Below are 20768 nucleotides of genomic sequence, written 5' to 3'. Positions count from 1 at the left end.
CAACTGAGAAAAAATAATACAACATATCACTGGGGGAAGTACAAAGAAGTAGCAAATAAGGAAATACATCTAAAAAAATTACTTATTGTTACTGTTGTTTTTATTTTATTTATTTGTATTAGTTTATTATTTTATTATTTTAGACCAGGGTTCAATTCCACCCTCGGCCATCTCTGTTTGGAGTTTGCATGTTCTCCCCGTGCATGCGTGGGTTTTCTCCGGGTACTCCGGTTTCCTCCCACATTCCAAAAACATGCTAGGTTAATTGGTGACTCCAAATTGTCCATAGGTATGAATGTGAGTGTGAATGGTTGTTTGTCTATATGTGCCCTGTGATTGGCTGGCGACCAGTCCAGGGTGTACCCCGCCTCTCGCCCGAAGACAGCTGGGATAGGCTCCAGCACCCCCGCGACCCTCGTGAGGAAAAGCGGTAGAAAATGAATGAATGAATGAACATTACTTTAGTCCTGTGCTGACATCCAATCCATTCATGTTGAATGACCCTGATCTTAGACTTAAGGTGGTCTTAGCTTCCTTCCTAATTGGTGAAGACTATTGACGGAGCCATGCAAACTTGAGTATGGCACTTTGCAAAATGAAGAGTGGGGGCGTTAATTTGACGTGTGTCCTGCTACCTCAAGAGTTGTCCTCCATCTCCACAGGGAACAGAAAAAGGAGGCTGAAGGATGACAGCACATGATTTCACAGCACTAACAGGATTAAAGCACCAACAAGGCTGCAGTGAAGGTGATAAGAGTGGAAAAACAAGAGCCAGGCACTGAGTCACACTTAAAAAAAAAAAAATCATGCTGGAAGTTTTGCATCCCGTAAGAAGCTTAAATGATGATGCACTAGTTCTTTTCTCCTCGCAGGGACACCAAAAACAGAGCTTTTCCACGTGGCGTCTAATGAGGGAGGCTTGTGTAACATGCACCCACTGGGAATTTGGTGAAAACGGTTTAGTATGAGGTAGTGCACCACTGCTAAATCCCATCATTAATAGTCTCCTTTACACAAAGATCTTCAAAATATTCACCTGTGCACAGAAACAAGGGAAGCTGAATATAGCAGTAATTATATGACCTTTTGTCAGAAAGTAGGGTAAGCTAAATATTGCCGTACAGTAAACGTATAGTGGGTCGACCTCATTTTGACCAGACAGTGTTCACACAGAACAGCAACCTGGAAAAAAGATTGTTTATAGCAAAGGTATCCTCTTTCACCTGGTTAAGAGTTCATCAAAATAGTTGTCTGCATGCGCCTTTTACACAGAAGTCCCATACAGCTTTGGGGATAGTATCTTAGCCATGGAGGGGCATAGGGAAATGAATTATTATATCAATAAATGTCAAACTCCACTGTTCCAGCTATGATGAGACAATTTGGTGGAATCTGTGATTTGTTAATTAGCATGTTTGAAAAAAAAAAAAAAAAGAAAGAAAATCCAAAATAAATCACATTACAAGGGGGACCATGTTATGTAATGGATGGATGTGATGTTGTCATATAGCACCCCCTGGTGGTCACTACTGTTCCACGGCACCACAAGCATAAATACATCCAAGGCACTTTGGTTAAAAGTTTAATTCACAAAAATACATTGACCAATATCATGAAAATGTACTAAAATGTACTTTAATAATCCATAAACGCTGGAACATCGTTGACAGAAAAACACAAGAAGCATTATTCGAGTTGGTTTAGTATAATATATTTCAGCTTCAAGAGACATAGAAATCATTCCTTATTTGTTTCCCCCATTCTTCTATAAAAGACCCATTTTTTCGTCCGAAGAAGCATTATTATTATGCAAAAAAAATGGCATTAGAATATATTATGTGGGAGCTATGAAATCCCAGTGACTACGTATAAAATTAAGTCACATCAGAGAGAGAGATATCAGCAGAAGAGAAGTCCATGAACAATAAGAGGTTGGAAAATAGAGAAAAGAATACAAATAATACAGATTATAGACCTTGATCTATCATCACTGACATGACAGGCATGGAGAAAATGTTTATGGCCATCCAAAAATAACAGAACCCCAAAAAAAATGATCTTACTTTTCCACTTGGTTGTCACACATCTACAATTATCAACTGATGCAAATTCTTTTCATGCTCGTTTTTGAAGAACATTTATATAAACACACAACTAAATAGGTCCATGACTTCTTTCAAATACGATATATTGAAAAAAAAAAGATGGAAAAATACTGAATCACCAGTTCTAATGTTTCACTTAAATGTTCTTTTTTTTGTTAAAAGTGTCAAAAAAAAAAAAAAAGAAAGAAAGGGGGCCGGGTTGGGGGGCGCTGCTGTCATTTAGCCGTGTTTAAACAGCTCATAGACATTTTTTCTTTTATTTCATATACTGTCAGAGGCCTTTTCCTGCGTTTTTATCATCATGTTTTAGTTTGGTACAGAAATGGAGTGTCCTTCATGACACACACACACACACACACGCACGCACTCACTCACAAACAGGAAGTGTCCTCAGAGGCCAGAGCTGAGGTCTTCTCTTGCCGACTGTCTCTCTTTCTCTCACACACAAGCGTTTTATTTGTCTGTCTCTGTCGTACATCACCCCACGTCTTTCATAGGAGCAGTTCGGTCAGCTGATTCACCGTTTATGGCTGATGGATGAAGGAAGGGATGGAGGGGGGGGCAGGGGTAGCTGTTGGAATGCTGGCACGTTCCAATCAGGGCAACAGTTCTTCATTACAGCATTTCTGCAAAACAGCATAGCTGGTTGAGTCCACACATTTTATTTTCCATGAGTTAACTCAAGGTATTTACAGCCGTGTTCCAAAGAGAACAGCGCGCTCTGCTGGCTGCTAAACAACACTACACCCACAAAATCCCAGAGGAGCTATTACTTACAGATGGGGTCAAACTGGCTTTTTATGGGCTGTAGGGCTATTGTGACTGGGAGAACCAGAGTGTATAGTGGGAGAGGTGACCCGCCATGGCCGGGCAAGGTGCATTCATGTTCGATATGCTATGCTATGCTATGCCACAGTACGTCCACGGAGGTGGAGAGAACCACAACAGTGGCGAGGCAAAGCGTAATAATGTCGGATATGGTACACCACTGTGTGTACACAAAGGTAGGGGAGAACCATGGTTCATTTCTACATGACACCAGCTCGTACGTCAGGGTTGTAACTCCACCTACAAGCTGGAACGTGAATTTATGATCTTGGTCAAAGTGACTCATTAAATACATTCATATTGATAATGCTATATAAAATGTAGCATGAATTGTTTCATTAACTTATTTCATATCACTAACTAATTTATTGGTAATATTTACTGCTTTACTAGTTACTGCTGCTAAGATTGCACCACATGGATCTCCATCAGATACATTTAATTTTATTACATGATGCTTTTATAAGTGTGTGCAGCTGAACTGTACCTTTAAGTTGAACAAAATGTTGGAAATTTCAATAAAACTCCAATTTAAAAAAAGGCAAAAATTATTTTTTGTATCAAAAAAAGCATGAAACTGTAACAACCATTTTGAAAGGTCAGTTATGGGTGAATTTGCAGTGTGTGTGTGTGTGTGTGTGTGTACTTATGCAAGTGATGCTGGTGGGAGTGAATGAATGATGTATGGGCATTTAAAACTGTGTACAAACTGTTTGCATGAGAACATTTTAAAAATAGCTTGTTCATGTTTAATGTGAGCAGTCAAACTAGAGAACTAGAGGTCATGGTGCCCTGGGAATTAGGACATATGTGACACTGATGATGCAATGCGTGTGGAGGCAAGGATACACTGCTGACTCCTGCCCTGCAGTGGCTTCCATATGACCGCTAACATGTAACTCTCTGTCCAGCCACTCCACTGTAAGCCCCCCCCCTCAAGAGGTGAAGGTGTCAGTGTGTGCTGTGAGCGCTGGCACAGTTGGGACGTAATCCCATTAGTGTCGGGTCATCTGGGTTTGTCAGCATGTGAACTCTCTCATACACATGGAGGGGGGGGGGATTCGGTCCAGGGGGGGAAATAGAGCGGGGTGGTTCGGGGGTGCCCTGCTGTCTGAGCCAGGCACAATGCTACTGTCTGTCTCACTAATCCAGGGTTAATATCAAAAATTTGGGTTCCATGCTCCGCCCACTGACAGGGACAAAACGTGGAATTTCCAGGGAAATGATGACAAATGAGGATTTCCTCATAGTAGTCAACAGCGGGACTCGGCTGTACTCCCCATTGGAATCCAGGGTTTTAGTGCAGTGACTCATTCAGTCATACAGGTGCCAAAAAGCATGCCAGCATTTGACGTTTTGTAGGCTGAGTCAGGGAGATGAGCTGGTCCAGACCCATTTGTTAACTATTACAACACCAAGAAATCACAACTACTTTAAAAAAAAAAAAAAAAAGGACGGACCGCAATTTAACCTGTGTTTTTGCCATCTTTTTTACTTCGGTTTCTACTTAACATGGAGATTAGCAGTACCCCATGTCTGCCTGGAGGGGGAGCCCATTCTCTGAGTCTATCCTACCCAAAACCATTGCTCATCCAACCAAATAATGCCAAGAAGCATGTGAATGTTTCAAGCTGTAAAAATCAACATTATTATACATCCTTAATCAACCTGACCGATGGGATAAGATAAAGACAAATAAAAAGGAAACACACCTGGCTCAGAGCTGCTGCAAGGGCTGGAGGAAAGGGGGCATCTTTAAAGTAGCACACAGTTGGATTTCTTTTTTGCCTTTTTCTTTTCCACTGGCGTTTTCCTATTTATCTGTCTGACCAGGTCATAGAAGATCTGCAAAAGAAACATGCACAGAAAATTTACAACGCATCAACTTACACTTATATCACCACTCAATAACATTCTTTTGAACACTATACAAGACTATTACCAGGTAATACAGATATCCTCAACGTTTTATAATCACTACAATGACAATGTGCAATGACAATTAGTAGCGAAATTCCACCCGTGCCCCTGCAAAGACGCTTGATGGCAGCCATGCTTTTCCACACAATCTTGGCCAAACTTGTTGGTTCCCAAAAGGTGGCTAAAAAGCCCTAAAAATAACCACCGGTTACACTATGCACAATGTAAATTTTCTTGTGAATGTATTATTTAAAATATATATATATATATTAAAAAACATTCCAATTACTCAAATTCATTTAAAACACTTTTCCATAGAATACTAAATACTAAAATATTTGACAGCTGCAGCCACAGAATATTATCATAGCAGCAAAGAAAACGTGTTTACCTAGTGGCCAATGTAGATTACTATAAATATTATTAGTACAAATAGAATGCTTTTTCTCCTTTTGTACTTCACTTCATTTAGTCTATTTCTTTGCTGGAAAAAGTGAAATTTGCATTTGCACAAAACAACAATATTGTTGATCAGTTTGTGGAAAACCTCAATTGATTGTGGGCGGGATGTTCAAACCGCGCTGTAGTGCGGGCCGATGTACCCCCTTTTGTGGCATACATGTGAAAAAATAAAATAGTGTTGTGTTTACTCACATCGAGGACGTTGATCTTTGACTTAGCAGAGGACTCTAAAAAGGCACAGTGGTTCCACTGTCTGGCCAGGTTCTGGCCCTGCTCCTTTCCCACCACGCGCTCATCCTCTAAGTCGCACTTGTTGCCCACCAGGATCATTGGGACCTGAGGAAACACCAACATTTAATACATACACTAAAAAAAACTTACTTGCAAAAAGTGAACTTTGTGGAGGGAAAAAAAGCCCAGAGTGACAAGGAGACGGTGAAAGATGTTGCTACTTTTGACCTTCACATACCTTTGTACATTTACAAAGTTAAATATTACTGTTGTGGTGTGTGTGTGTGTGTGTGTGTGTGTGTGTGTGTGTCTATTATGGAGGGTGGGAGGGAGGGGCTTTCTTAGTATTTGTTTTTCCTTTTAATTGTGGTAATTGTTTTTAATTCTGTAAAGCACTTTGTGTTGCATGTCTTTGCAGGAAAAGTGCTATACAAACAAAGTTGATTTGATTTGATTTAATAGTTAAAGCAGGAGGTGGCCCACTGGCATGCATATTCAGATGGTATCCTTGATACTACAAAAAAAACTATTAATGCTGACTGACCAGGTTACTCCCAACAGTTATTACAACATTGATTCTATTGCGCAATATACTTATAAATTAATAAAAATAAATTAATTATTATTATAAAGCCCATGTGGAGAGTATATCAGAGGAAGACTGAAACAGAGCGTGTCCCAAAGCCCAGAAACAAATAATTCATGCTAAAATGAGGTTACAACAACACAAGTGGTTGACGAGAACTTACAGTATATAACACTTATTTAACAAAAAGTTGAACAGCTGGTCTGCTTATATCCCAGACGCCTGTATTAAATGTCAAGAACAACAGAATTGTGTTTGGGAACGTCCTGAACTACAGACATATTGGAAAAGAGGGGGAACAGATCATGTCCAAAAAAAAGAATGTCTATCAACAAGAAAACCTTTCTGTATTGGGGATCCACCCACCCTGAAAATTGTGTGCTTTGTTTAAATAAATCAACCTTGATTGCCTTTAGCCTTCTGCAGGCCAGGAGACAGACTACATGCACTATTTGGAATAAAATGGATGTACCATCAATACATCTATGGATAGGAAATGACACACTATGTGACACTGGAAAAAGTGACGTGTTACTCAGGGGAGGACAGAGGTCTTTGAAGATATGTAGTAACCTTTACTGGACTATACCAAGTCAGTCACCTACAACATGCCGCATTGTGTGATGTACATAGTACAAAGAGAACGCCATTTTCCTTTCCACTTTCTTGTGCACTCCAAAGCATTGCAATTTTGGTAGATATACTGAGCCACTTTATTAGGCACACAAGCTAATGTGAAAATGTCGCTCGTGTCAAGCAATTGAGATGGCCGGCAACAGAGTACTGGTAAAGCTTCAATGTGACAGCCACAAGGACAATCAAATGGATCAATGTGTCCCCTCTGGGAAGGCAAACAACTCATTTGGGTTACATAATGATGGCATACATTAATGATGACCGCTTGTTTTGGTTCTTACAGAATTGTCATTCAGTGAAAAAGTGGTTTCAGGAAAACGCCCACCACTTCTCCATTTGTACCCACTGTTGTGACGTTCTGGAAAAAACAGAACACTAAAAAAAGGAAGCGCTTACAACGCGAGCGCTGTCGGGGTGTCGGGATGCGTCTCATCCTGCCTGCTGTTTCCTGAGCGGCTATCTGGAGAGCTCGCCTGCCCGCAGGAAGTCATGGTGGGCCCCGCCCCGGGATAACATCGCTTTCCTTCCTGAATGTTTGCAAAAATTGCAGCTGGATTCTTATGATATGGACGCCCTGTACCATACATAGCAGTGTTGGACTGTGTGTGTGTTAATGTTTAAACATTCCCTAACAAGTGTCAATAATACATTTGTGTGGTGGGCTTTTGACAAATGAATCCCTGCCTTTACTCAGTGCATTCTGGAAAAACTGGATATTTACAGGACACGTGGGAGCATCCCAACATGTGCTAGCTTGCTCCACAGCCCCTCCTCTGCGGAGGGATTTTGCAAGAAAAGGTAAAGGAGGTGGAGGACAAAATTCACCAGGGTCCATTATCCATTTTCCCTTCTGACTGCAGGGCAGACGACAGGAAGCTGGGATGTTTGTGTTAACCCCACCACAGAGTTAGCCGCTTGATGTTTCATATCAAAACAAGTCGCTTGGACTGAACTGCCCAACGACATTTCTCCCAGGGGGTTCCTGGGAGAGTGGTGGTATGCCCAGCTAACACAAACGTTGAACCAGACTGCGATAAAAATGATAGCGAGAGGGGTAAAAGGATGGAGCGTGTGCGCGGATGGAAAAATGTTCATTGTCAGGAGGCCACTGCAAGAGACCATGGTGTGCCAACATGCTACAGACAGGTCCTATCCCGCCCATTGTTGCATTCTTTGGGAGACTGGATAGCAGGGGAACAGTTAAGAGTGACCCGAATGAACGGACAAACAATATCAGTGAGTCACACTAATTTGCCATCCCAGCACTGACAGAGACGGGGTTACAGAAAAGTGACAAAACCTCACTTTACATAATGTGGAAGGAAGCTCGGGAAGTCAGCTGGTGATGCACTGCTGACTGCTCGCTCACTTTATTGGTTGCGTCTAACAACTTCTTGTTGGCGGAATGTGGCCACGCTGTGTGCAAAGCGGAGTCATTAAAAGACTAGTAATTGGAGCGCTGTCGGAATCTGGTGGGATTGAGGGCCCTCCACGAGCACGCATGTGTTCTACCAGTGAGACAATATGCTACAAACACTCCACGCAACAATGCAACCATCATGTACGGCTCCACTAAACCGCTTTGCTAAGAAGCCCATTGAAGACTTGAAATTGAGCTTAGCCATATTATGAGCATCTACCAGCTTGCCAACTTGGCCCTTAAATGGCACGTGGAAAGCAAAAACAGCTGCAGCAGCAGCAACCGGCAACGTGAGCACCGGCTCTGCAGGGACCTTTAAAAAAGCATTCTACAAATGCGGGTGAAAAAGATAACAGTGCAAGTGTATTCCTTGGTGGGACAAAGAAACAGATGTCAAAACTGTCATAGGTTAAGAGGCTTAAATCAGGCAGATACTGGCCGTGACAAAGTGGAAACCCTGTAACTGTATAAATACATTTTAACATTCATATAATTCATACAATAACATTCATAACACCTAGTAGTAGAACAGTGAAACTACAAATAGTATGGCTGTGCCTGCCCAGTGCAGGCCATATCATCTTGCTACGTGCTTCATAGCTTGACCATCAAAGAAGGCACCGCACCGCCCCTCCCTCCATAACAGACAAGCCAATGCCAAACACACTGCCTGCCCTTAAAGATAAAAGTTTCCAGTTCTATGGTCATCATCATCATGTTTCCTCTCAATGGCTCAAACCCTGATTTTGTACAGTTAAACTCCAAACTGTGTGCCTTTTGATGTTCCACTCCATTTAGAAGATTTTCCAGGATAGAGGTGGTGGGGTCGGGTTCATCGAGAGCCGATCAAGCGTTTCCTCACCTTAAATCTTGCAATCAGTGCTAGCCAGAGGCCAACAATGGCTCCCTAACCACAGACTACCAATAAAAAAATATTTATAAAAAATATACCACAACCTCATACCTTAGTGTGGCTTTAAAGAATTCAGGCATCCATTGCACATCATGCTCAACGGTCCAATCATTCATACATGAGTGCCAGACCACAGTGAGGCCACAAGGCCCAGGCCATTTAGTGTAGCGGGGAAAGGGGAAACAGAGAAACAGAAACGGCAAGAAAAAGAGTTGAACAGAGAGGAACTTTGCTACCACAAAGTATGGTTTCATGGAGGTAGAGGAAGGAAACGAGGGGGGGGGGGGGGGGGGGGGGGGGGACGAGTGACATTGGTTCCCCTGCAAGGATCTCCAAAAAAGGGCATCCTTGATCCTGCTGACATGATATCTGCAGCGCCAGAAAACCAGATTTACTCTAAAAGGGCCTCATTGCATTGCAGACATACCCAACAGTGGGGATACCAACAATAATGAGATCAGCTGCTGATTGTCTTGGGTTAACAATTACACATCAGAGCTTAATAAAAGACATTCAGTGTTTTAACAAGGATCAAACCAATTAGCTCTGAGGGGGGGAACGCTCCACAAATGACACAATACAAACCCAGAGACATGCACTGCACAATGATATGCACAGTGTACAAATTGCACTGTGTGCACTCTCATTGTTTTTTTATACACACAAGTGGACCGGGACACGGCCGCCATTGTGTTGAGCTAATACGAATTTGTAATTGCCCTGCATAAGATGCCGGGATTTGAGCGTTGAATGGTCTCCATAGAAACTGAACAATGTAGGCGGCTGAGAACACGGAAGCAGGAGGTGGTGGGGGGGGGGTGACTATAATCTATGTGCTTTCTACTCTCAGAGACTTTCAACCGTGATGTGGAATCACAACAAAAAAAATGATCACATGTGGCGAGTGTGCTCTTACATCCTCGGTGTCCTTTACTCGTAGAATCTGTTCTCTCAGGTCCTGGAGGTCGTTAAAGGTGGACTGTGCTGTGATGGAGTAAACCAGGGCAAAGCCTTGGCCATTCTTCATGTACAAGTCCCTCATCGCTGTGAACTGCTCCTATAAGGAAAACATGAGGAAGAACAAGCCATGAGTCCAGTCATATTTCCACTGTGGAACATTGCTTGTCAAGTAGTCACAGGATGTCACTGGGTCCACACAGCTGATACAGTCAAACATGCTGTGCAGAGGAATTGATGAGCGTCATGTTTCTCCTGTGGGAACTCATTGCTATATGCAGCGTGGGTGGATTATCAACACTCATCGGTTTGTTTGGTAAGCATGTATGAAAACGCAAGATTCCAGCAGCGTCCAGCGGCTCTTGATTTGTTCCAAACCTCGTCAGATTATGAAGGAGAGCTGGACGGCTCACAATCTTCCGGCTGTGAGATTTTACTTAAGTACAAGTGGTGCTTGGAGATAAAATGCTAACCAGTTAGCACACCAGCATTTGACTACCACGGAGGATGGACAGAATTAAAAAGGAGAAGGCCAAGCTGTGATTATTTCTCGTCTGGGATTTAGAAAAAAAAAAAAGAATGTCAATACTTGAAAATGCGAAGCTGTTTTCAGCAGAAAGCATAGCTGGAATCACTGGCTGTTTACCAAAGCTAATAAAACAATCACAGTGAAAGGACATGGCTGGCAAGGATCGATATGTGGGAAATTGTGTCAAGTCATGAATACATCCCTGCTCATTAAACATTTAGAGAAGTCTCTTCAACAAGTTTTAGCCTGCAGCCTTAGAAACAAACTGTTTATATAGGCTATGTAAACAGGTTCTTCAGATTCACTCATTTTCAGATTGATTGTTTACTACAATCCTGTGTTATTAGCAGAAATATCAATGGCGTGGAGTCTACTTACTGTGCCGGCTGTGTCAAGAATTTCAAGCATACATTGCTGCCCGTCTACCTCCACTTGCTGTAAGGGGAAAAAGGACAGATGGCTTATCAAACATGCATATGCACAGCCAGTAAATGCAGGATTCATTATAGTTTACAATCTGCATATAATAAAAGAGAGGCTCCGTCAGAGGTTAAAAGTTCCTGCAATTGTAGCATTGGAATAGAGGGAAAGAGAAGACAAGAAGCTGAAGGATGAAGGGCGTGACAGCGCACTGGAGACGATGAGAGCAAAACAACATGATGTGAACCTACAGAGCAGCTGCTAGCAATCAGAACGCCGCTCCCTTCCCCTCACACTCACCTTTCTGTACGAGTCTTCTATTGTTGGGTCATATTTTTCCACAAAGATTCCCTGTACAAACTGAACTGTCTGTAAGAGAAAACACAGAGCAGAAAGAATTACGCATGATTCCGTCATAATTGTAGTTACAGCCTTAACAATTTAATGATTACCGTATTATCTCAAATAGTTTCCCCTACTCAAACAGACACCGCGTCTCACTTAAAACTCATTCATTCATTTTCTACCGCTTATCCTCATTAGGGTCACAGGGGTATGCTGGAACCTATCCCAGCTGTCTTCAGGCGAGAGGCGGGGTACACCCTGGACTGGTCGCCAGCCAATCACAGGGCACATATAGACAAACAACCATTCACACTCACATTCATACCTATGGACAATTTGGAGTCGCCATTTAACCTAGCATGTTTTTGGAATGTGGGAGGAAACCAGAGTACCCGGAGAAAACCCACGCATGCACGGGAAGAACATGCAAACTTCACACAGAGATGGCCGAGGGTGGAATTGAACCCTGGTCTCCTAGCTGTGAGGTCTGCGCGCTAACCACTCGCCCGCCGTGCCTCACTTAAAGCAGTGCTTCTCAATTATTTTCTGATAATATGTATTCATTTATCTGCATCTTGAAAATTTAACTCGGAAAATGCAACAAAATGGAGAGCATACAAGCATATTCAAGAGTCAAATTGCATGTTGAGTACTACACATTTGTACATGTTGGTAGGTCTGCATTCAAATGAAAGCTTCTCGGGCCAAAAAAAATCATCACTAAAACCGGGTACTCCGGTTTCCTCCCACATTCCAAACACATGTTAGGTTAATTGGTGACTCCAAAGATTGTCTATGGTGACCAGTTCAGGGTATACCCCGCCTCTCGCCCAAACTCAGCTGGGATAGGCTCCAGCGTACCCGCGACCCTACTGAGGATAAGCGGCATAAAAAAATAGACGCAATAAATTTGCATGGCAAACCATTTAACACTAAGTCAAACTTCCCAATGGCTCAGCGTTCTCTCCCATCATGTTACTGCACGCTGCCAACTGGCCCTTTCCATCACTTGTTTCACGGTGTCATGCCCCCAGCACCTGCTAAAAAACACCCACTACACCAACCCATGGACCACTGCTTTAAGGGATGAGAGAACACCTGGTTGAAGTTAGCTGCACAGAGCACTAAGAAAAGGTTTCTGGCTAGGTCTCCTGAAATGAAAGGCCTTGTGGTGACAAAAGAAACACTTTGCAATCTGTTCTTCATTTAGACCCATTGAAATGCAAACAAATTAATAAATCTGGGTATATTTTGTAGTGGGATTCAAAAATAACCATAAATAACAATAAAATATGTATAGTTTGAGACGAGCAAAGGGGGCGATTTAGCGAGAAAAACTTACCAGAGCGGACTTGCCCACACCACCAGAGCCTAACACCACTAGCTTGTATTCACGCATGGCGGGATCACTTCAGCAGACAGCCAAACAGTCTGCAATGCACACATGGGAAGAGAAAACAGTGGAATGAAGATACACAAATGCATTTTATAAATAAAAAAAACAAACACACCCCCAGTAAGTAAGGAATTAACGGATTTTCCAGCGCACTTCCTGAGATTTTCCACTCCAGAAAGGATGAATTCTAGTCATTCCTGGAGGTTATGGACCCAAGGCAGCACAACAATGGAGGGAACACCCATAAGTGGAGCTCCTTTAGCGAGGAGGAGGCGAAGAATACATGACCTCTGTCTAACACAAGCCAGCTGTGGTGTGCAGGCGTGTGCGCTGGTGGTGGGAGAGGGGGGGGAATGATTCATGGATCCTCCTTATATTCCTCGGAATGACACAATCAGCTGGCTTTCATGCACCAGGGCACACCCTGCAGACATTTTGGGTCAATTGCCTCTTTTTAGATCTGTGTTGTCTATTTTCTTAACAAATGATAAAAAGCAGCTGCTGGTAGGGCAAATGTGAACTGTAATGAGGAAGAAATTGTGCAATCAATGGACTATGGCTTTAAGGGCTTGCAGTCCCTGGCGCATAATGTGGTGCTAAGTCAGTTGGGTTAGCCAAGTGGGTCAGTCGAATTGGGCTGCAGAGACCAAAAGTGGGTGAAGTGGGATTTTTGAATTCTGTGTTGACTTTGTAATCTATTCAATTATTATATGTAAAAAGAAACATGTTCTCATAAACGCCCCGAATGGTAAGCGTGCAGCGATTAAGACTAACCACCCTCAATCATGGCCTCATCTTGTCTCCATAACAGCAGGGAAAGGACCTAACATGAGTGGTTGCAATTCACAATTAATAAGGAGAGAAGAGGAGGACACAGAAAAATATTGCACCCTCAGGATCTAAGTATGCAGTGTACATAAGCAGTGATTCCCATACATTCATTAATATGTGGTGGACTGCCATGAATATATTTGGACCGCCACAGATACTACCTAGGGGACCGATTTCTGCGTTAATGGAATTGCATACAGAAACACGGAATTGGCCAACAAAAACGTAGCCGCTAGTGCTGCAGTGTGTGTACCACTCAGGCTGTATGAGTTGTGTTTTGGGAAATGTAAAGAGTATTTTAGGATGCCCACCGACATTGTGCAAGTTGCGTGTGAAATATATACAGCCACTGCTGCAAGAGACAACCATCTAGCTCGCTCACTTCGTAATAGTAAAAATATATATTCAATACACAACAGACTTCGGGCACGTATCCTGTCTAAGGGTGTAAAGAATAGCTTACAAAGCTACGTCATCTTTAACCAACGGCAATTATTTTCTGAAAATTTTGTAGCAATGAAACGTTAGAAAAGTTAGCAAAGCTCCATCTCAAAACAAAAGTGTCATAAATCTTCCATATGTAGTTGGGATTGCATGGGTGACTACATCTTCCTTCATCACAAGCAAAGGCATTACAGTTTGTTGAAAATGTAGTAGCAATGTGTGCAGTGGCTGACATGCCATTAGAAGTTTGCCAGTTTGTTACCAATAAACAAATGTGCTTTACAATTTAAGACAAGTATTTCATTATATGACTTAAGGTTTGTAGCTTTTTATATAAGACTGCTGAATTTAAATTTTATATCATCATATCGTGATGCATCTCAAAAACATTGTGATGGGTCCAAGGTCCTATCAAATAGTAATATTTGACTATTGATACAAAAGTACAAATTGCCGTACTATCTGACACAAACCTGAACTAAATTTGATGCCTGTTTTGGAGTAATACAAATACATTGAGAAGTTGAAAACCAATAGGTTTGCCAAGAAAGTGATCAAAAACACTAGCATCGATTGGCGTAGCCTGTGTCGGGCTGTCAGGCAGAAAGCGTGTGTTGCTCCTCGCTGCAATACGGGATAAATTGCATTCTGTGTCAGCTCAATGGAGGTGTTTGCAACACTACGTCACGCAACACATGCACATTCATGTCATGTCATGTCATGTCATGTCATGACATCAGGGGGTTACATTTGGAGTCCATGGACGGGAGGTTAGGTGGATAACTGTAGCTGGCTAGAAAGCTGCCGTCAGAGAAGCCATAAGAATCTAAACAAAGATGCTACCAAAGTGGAATGAAAATTAGACTTGAGAGGAAAGATCACACACGCCGCCATCAATAGTCTTAGCCAGTGACAAGCTATCATCAATTGACGTAACATTTTATACACAATTTTTCATTGTTGTGGTCATAAGAGACAGTGCGTCAATAAGGAATGTGCATTTTCATTTCATAAGGTGTGGATTTTATTTAAAGACTTTATTTTGCCATGGCGCACCACCATGATCAATTACATGCAGCGGAAACCCTGCCCCAAAACTTTCTGCTTTCAAGGTAGGGGACATTGTGCTCCTAGCAAAAAAAAAAGTTAGTCTGGAGTTCTGCACTCTGATTGGAGTTTAAAGTCAATTTAAAGTCAGTTCTGTGGGAAACGCATATACGGTAGTGCACTAATTAAAACAGCAAAACAGCAAAGCTTGATGTAGTTGACAGGCACAACTGGCACTGGCACAAAATAAAGACATGCTAAAGATGTTTGCCTTAAAAAAATACTAGTTAAAAATAAAGTATTTTTGAGTTGCTGACATTTTAAAAATTTCCTCTTAAACCAGGCACTCCTTCATATTTCCCCCCAGCAAATACTTTTATCTTCCATTCATCCTACTACACATAAATGTCTAATTGATGACGAGGGTGCAGCATCTCACCATGAAGTCTGTGCAATGAAAACAAAAGCCTCGCTTCATAATCAACCATTTCACAAAGCATCAAAAGCAAATGTGAGCTACTGTGTGAAGCAGATGACTCCTCCTACACTGTTTTTTTTTTCTACAGCACACTTCATCTAAATACTGCGAGTGGTGCACAAAGACCATAGCAGCCGACTTCAATGGCGAGCGGTGACCATGTGGTCACGGTGTGAATAATTCATACTCACTAATCTCCACCAGCGCAAGGAAAGTTGCCCTTGCGATAAACACAGTGAAGTGATTGTTAAGTAGAGAAAACCGATAAGTGCCTGCCGTATGTCTTGTGTCTTGACGCCCTGTGCAGATAAGGCAGGTCTGATCCTCGAAAAAAGATTGTCTGCACACTTTTTGAACATGTTACAAAACACAAACTAAAATCTCCAAAACAACTTGACAATCCAAAGCGTGGGAGCAGCTCTGGTGTGCTCATGTTGTCAAGGTGGCAAAGCATGCTGCCAAGACGCAAATACCAGCCGCCAACACAAAGGCCTCTTATGAGCAACACTTACCAGTCACATAATTAGGGATACCTGCACTAATGACATATAGTAATAGTAGGCCTGTCACGATAATGGATTTATCGATTTATGAAACAATTGGAAAAAAACAGCCCTCGATAAATTGACATAACTGTATGCACATCTGTGCCATCTGTTGTATAACGGCTGTATGACAAGGATTCACTCTGCATGTGTCTATTAATGTATTGGCTCTATATGAGATGAACACAAAAGAGTGGGCATCCATCCATCCATTTTCCATCAGCTTATCCCCATTAGTGTCACAGGGGTATGCTGGAGCCTATGCCAGCAGACATTGGGTGAGATGCGGGGTAAACCCTGGGCTGGGAGAGTGAGCATCTTCTCAGCTATTAAGCCTCTGTGTAGCAGGGCTACAAGAGTGCTAGCAGCTAGGAAGTAGACGCGAATATGAATGAAGAACCGAAGTTTCTCCCCGACCTCCATGGACACACAGAAGCATAGAGTGTCTGACATTAATGCACCTTTCGTAGCGAGTGCGCACTGCTTCTGGCTTCGGCAACAGTTTTGTAGATATTTCATGTTCACGAAAACAGTCCCATTTGATATGCCGTTGTCAGATGAAAATAGTTTTATCTTGCTGGGAATCACCAACTCTAACCACTTCTGCCTGAGCTTGTCTGGAAGAAAGATTTCCTGGACTCCATAGGCATCAGCTGTAAACAGAGTGAAGCAGAGCTGTGGGGAGGGCAGTCCTTGAGCGTAATAGACCTACAGCGCATGCCCATGTAAGAAACCCTGGCTCAAAGTGACATCACAGGGAGCCGGTGTTAGACAAAAACTGTCTGAAACCGAGCGTTCAGAGCCATCCAAACTTATTTCAGGGCTCACTTCCAAATGAGATAACCTCATTATCAGAAACTTTGGCATCGTTTAACGCGACAATACAATATTCAAACAGCATTTATAGGTCAGAAAGTGGAAGAAGATTAAAAGGTCCCCTTTAAGGAAAACACTACATTCATTAATGACCTGTAAGGAGCGATCACATCACAGTTATTCTAAGACTCTGCTACGTTGCTACTACCTCTTCCAATAATGGCAACAGAGCGGAAGCGTACTGCACCTGGGTGTGGATCAGTGCGCTCACACTTGGCCAAACGAACTGGACTTTAGGTGTAAAGTGGACCCAGGCACTGTATGATTGACGTAGTGTGAGTACGCCCCAATATTGACGCTATTGACATTTAACACACACAATATAAAGGCCATTTAAGGATATCTTCCTGAACAGACAAGAGCTCTCCCGTTTCCACTCCCCTATGAAAAACACTCTGACACACCGTCATTCCCAACAAAACGAGGGCTGCTCTCTGGTAGTAAAAAAAAAAAAAGGACCGCAAATAAGGAGTGAGGGGAAGGCATGGCAGCAAACACACGTTCCATGGTGACATCACTCACCCTGCAGCGCCAAAAGGTATGTATCCATGTAGGGCCAAGAGCTGCAAGTGTGACGAGCAACACATTTTCACAAACATACCACACCACTGAAGTACGCAAAGTGCCACATTCAGGATTTCCCGGTCTGGCGAGGCTAATCTGACATAAGTGAAACTGTCATAGCGGCTGACTCAGCAGGACAGGATTATGATTGACAGCTGCTGCCCCCGCTTCTTCTGGGTGGGGGGGGGGGGGGGATACACATCCGTTAGTTAAGCAGCTCTTGTGTCATCTTATTACTCGCACATGACATTTACTGACAACCACATCCACTTCAGGGAGATAAATTGTTCTGGTGAATCATTGATAAGATGCTACTGACTTAATATCACCACACACAAGACAACACAAACTGTGCAGGAAACCACATATAAAGTCATATTTAATAGAAATGACTCCATGGTGTGTCTCGCCTGAAGACAGCTGGGGTAGGCTCCAGCACACCTGAGACCCTTGTGAGGATAAGCGTTGGAAAATGAATGAATTAACTTAATCATAGTCTTGGTTACATTTGCAGAGGGGAACTTGACCCCCGAAAGCTCATTAATTGCATCCCAACAGAGGATGCAATATTTATACGCATGCATCCAACAAATTTTGTCTCAACTTCTTGTTTCAACAGTATTATAGTATATCCTGAGGCAATGTAATAAAAAGTTAATTTGTATACACTTTTGTGTATAGATGTAATTCACCGTCACACAACCATTATTGTTGTCTAAACAGAAGGTAACACAAGTGAGTACAAAGATTATGGTGGTAGTGTTGTGGTTTGGGGCTGTACGAGTGCTGCCGGCAATGGGCCTGCTACAATTCATGTAGGGCAAACATGAATTCCAAAATGTACTATCACACTGTGAAACACAGCATGAGCTCCTCCCTTGGGAAAGTAGCCCAAGATGACAAGTGCCCTTCTGAGGAAGATAAGGTGATGGAGTGGCCAAGGATGTCTCCTCCAGACCTGAGCCCAATTGAGGAAGGAAGGCCTAAATATTCACTGTGAGGTGTTCTCACTCATGTTGCCCAGCTATTGAGAAAATGATGACTGTGCATTGACACATTGTCAGGGAATAGTGAATCAGCTATACAAGCTGTACACTGACTTCTGTAAAGTGTATTAAAGGAATGCGAGAAGCAATGTTTGTCAAAATGTGGGAGGGTTTTCTCACTTTTGGGAGAAAGTGCTTTCTATGTTTTATATTCACAGTGGTTAACTTTTTTTTACGGCTTTCACTATGTTGAAAAGTGAGGAATTTTTGCAACTGCAACTTAATTTATACACATTGCTGATCAAGCATACTGCACAGGACCGTTTTGATTGTGCATTTTACTATTTCTTTAACTTTTTAGGTGCTTTTATGTGTCTGCGGTGTAGCTTATTAGTTTGAATGTCCGACTACTACTGCCTGTATGTGTTTAACTTTACTCTCTAACTTAACTCTTTAACACTTGGCAATATGGCAGTTACGAATGCTACACACCATTTTCATTATAATAATAATAATAAATAATAATAATACATTTTATTTGTATAGCGCTTTTCAAAATACTCAGACACTTTACAGAAGAATGGAGTTATTGTTATGTTATATGAGTTATATGTTATTTTATGTTATTATGTTCTTTTTATTTCCTAAAAGGAACATCCAGGGCCAGATTCCACTGTAATACATAGTAAAGCGTGTTTCATGTGTCAAATAGTAAGTCTACCATGCCCTAAAAGCTAAAGTTCTGAACTTTACAATCACTTAAATACATCAGCAGAATGCATTGTATCATGTCAGCAATAGGCGCCTTGACCTGTAATCACATCCTCTTTCCACAGCGACACCGGTGCTTCATACTGACCTCCTAAAATAGCCTCTAAAAAGTCCAGTCTGTGTTCCAGTACAAGACTTTGTAGGGGAAATGCTTGTTTCAACTCTGCACATCATAGAAATAACGACACTAAAGTAGCCACTTCTTCCTTTTAGGTTGCACCATGCCTGACCATACCCCCCACTCCCCCGAATCCGCCGAATGAAAGCCTATCAGCTCTTATAGCGTGTGAAAGTGTCTAATTTGCTCACCATTGGAACATATTGTTTGTTACCGCGGGTCATGCTAAACCCCTGCAAATCTGTAGGCGCGGCTGTAGCACAAGTGAGCAAAGCAGTCGCACGTCGACATGCCAATTGCAATAACATTAAGGTAATTCCTGGCCAAATGATAAACAAACCCGCCACCAGATGCGGTAGAATAAATCTTTAATCCGGGTAAATGAGATAAGCAGCGTGGACGGCGTGGCTTCAACAGGGGCGACAACGCCGCTAAGTCCCGTTACAAAGCTCGTTAGCTAACTAGCTAGCTTTAACGGGCCACTACAAGCTAAGAGGCTAGTTAGCATGTTAGCCAGCTAGCAAGCTAACGAGCACATTCCTTACCTCAAAAGCAACATAGCGTGGTTGAAATCGCAACAACAAAGCACCAAATACCCCATTTTCTAGTAGCGCTTTGATGGTCTTATAAAATAATGAACCCGCGATGTGGTGTATTTGCCGAAAGACAAGCTAGCATAGCTAAGCTAACAGCGCTAAGATAGCGTTACCTGCCCTTCCGCCTGGCCTTCCCTAAAATGGGAGTGCACACTTCCGAGCTACTTGCGGCGGACCTTTAATGTCGTTTTATCCGCCGAAACGGGCCGCAATGCGAACTCACCACGGTGTTCACAGGCCACGGAAGAAAGCCCGATGAGACGGTGTGGACAAAGACCTGATGTATCGTTTGTTATTTTTTGGTGCGAAGTAAAAGTTTGCGCTCACCGTTTGTCGCTCGCTGTCTTCTGGGCGCTCCGCAAAGTGTCAGCTTGCTTGCGTGCGTGAGTGCTGCGCAGCCCACGTCACTCACGTTACTCATGTACTTCTGCTTTTTCTTATCAGGAAAAGCAACAATTTTCATGAACACAGCACATTTTAACATAGAAACAATTGCCATTAAAGAGAGGACATTCTCCCCTCAAAAATAAACAAAGTCCAACCCTTCACAAGTCCAACGAAATAAATACGGATTTTAGAGAAGCTAAAAATGGAGTAAATGTTGCTGTTGTAGCAAAGTACAACAATATGTAGCAAACCAGTAAGCTTTTTTTAGTGTATTTATTTATGTTATATATGTTGTATTATTTTTTATGTCAATAGTAGTATTATTATTAAAATGATTTATTTACCTTACCCTGTTTCTTATATTTCTTATGTATATC

The 20768-nt window shown here is 42.3% G+C and overlaps 1 protein-coding gene across 4 annotated transcripts; it reads right to left on the bottom strand.

Moving 5' to 3' along the window:
• Positions 1-1581: 1581 nt before the first annotated feature.
• LOC131106186 (ras-related protein Rap-1A-like) lies at positions 1582-20450 on the bottom strand. 4 transcript variants are annotated; one of them, XM_058055020.1, is made up of 8 exons: positions 20228-20316; positions 12695-12783; positions 11308-11376; positions 10966-11022; positions 10018-10158; positions 5508-5651; positions 4646-4778; positions 1582-2731 (listed from the first exon to the last, which is right to left on the bottom strand). In XM_058055020.1, the coding sequence occupies exons 2-7, from the start codon at positions 12749-12751 to the stop codon at positions 4689-4691; spliced, it is 558 nt and encodes a 185-aa protein (XP_057911003.1). In that variant the 5' UTR covers positions 12752-12783; positions 20228-20316; the 3' UTR covers positions 1582-2731; positions 4646-4688. The 4 variants fall into 4 exon arrangements, with proteins under 4 accessions (XP_057911003.1, XP_057911004.1, XP_057911002.1 ...); XM_058055021.1 differs by lacking the exon at positions 20228-20316 and adding an exon at positions 20118-20139; XM_058055019.1 differs by lacking the exon at positions 20228-20316 and adding an exon at positions 17492-17604.
• Between the last annotated feature and the right edge of the window lie 318 nt (positions 20451-20768).

This window comes from Doryrhamphus excisus, chromosome 18, assembly GCF_030265055.1.
Source record: "Doryrhamphus excisus isolate RoL2022-K1 chromosome 18, RoL_Dexc_1.0, whole genome shotgun sequence".
In the NCBI taxonomy this organism is placed as follows: domain Eukaryota; kingdom Metazoa; phylum Chordata; class Actinopteri; order Syngnathiformes; family Syngnathidae; genus Doryrhamphus; species Doryrhamphus excisus.
This window is presented reverse-complemented; position numbering and strand designations above follow the sequence as displayed.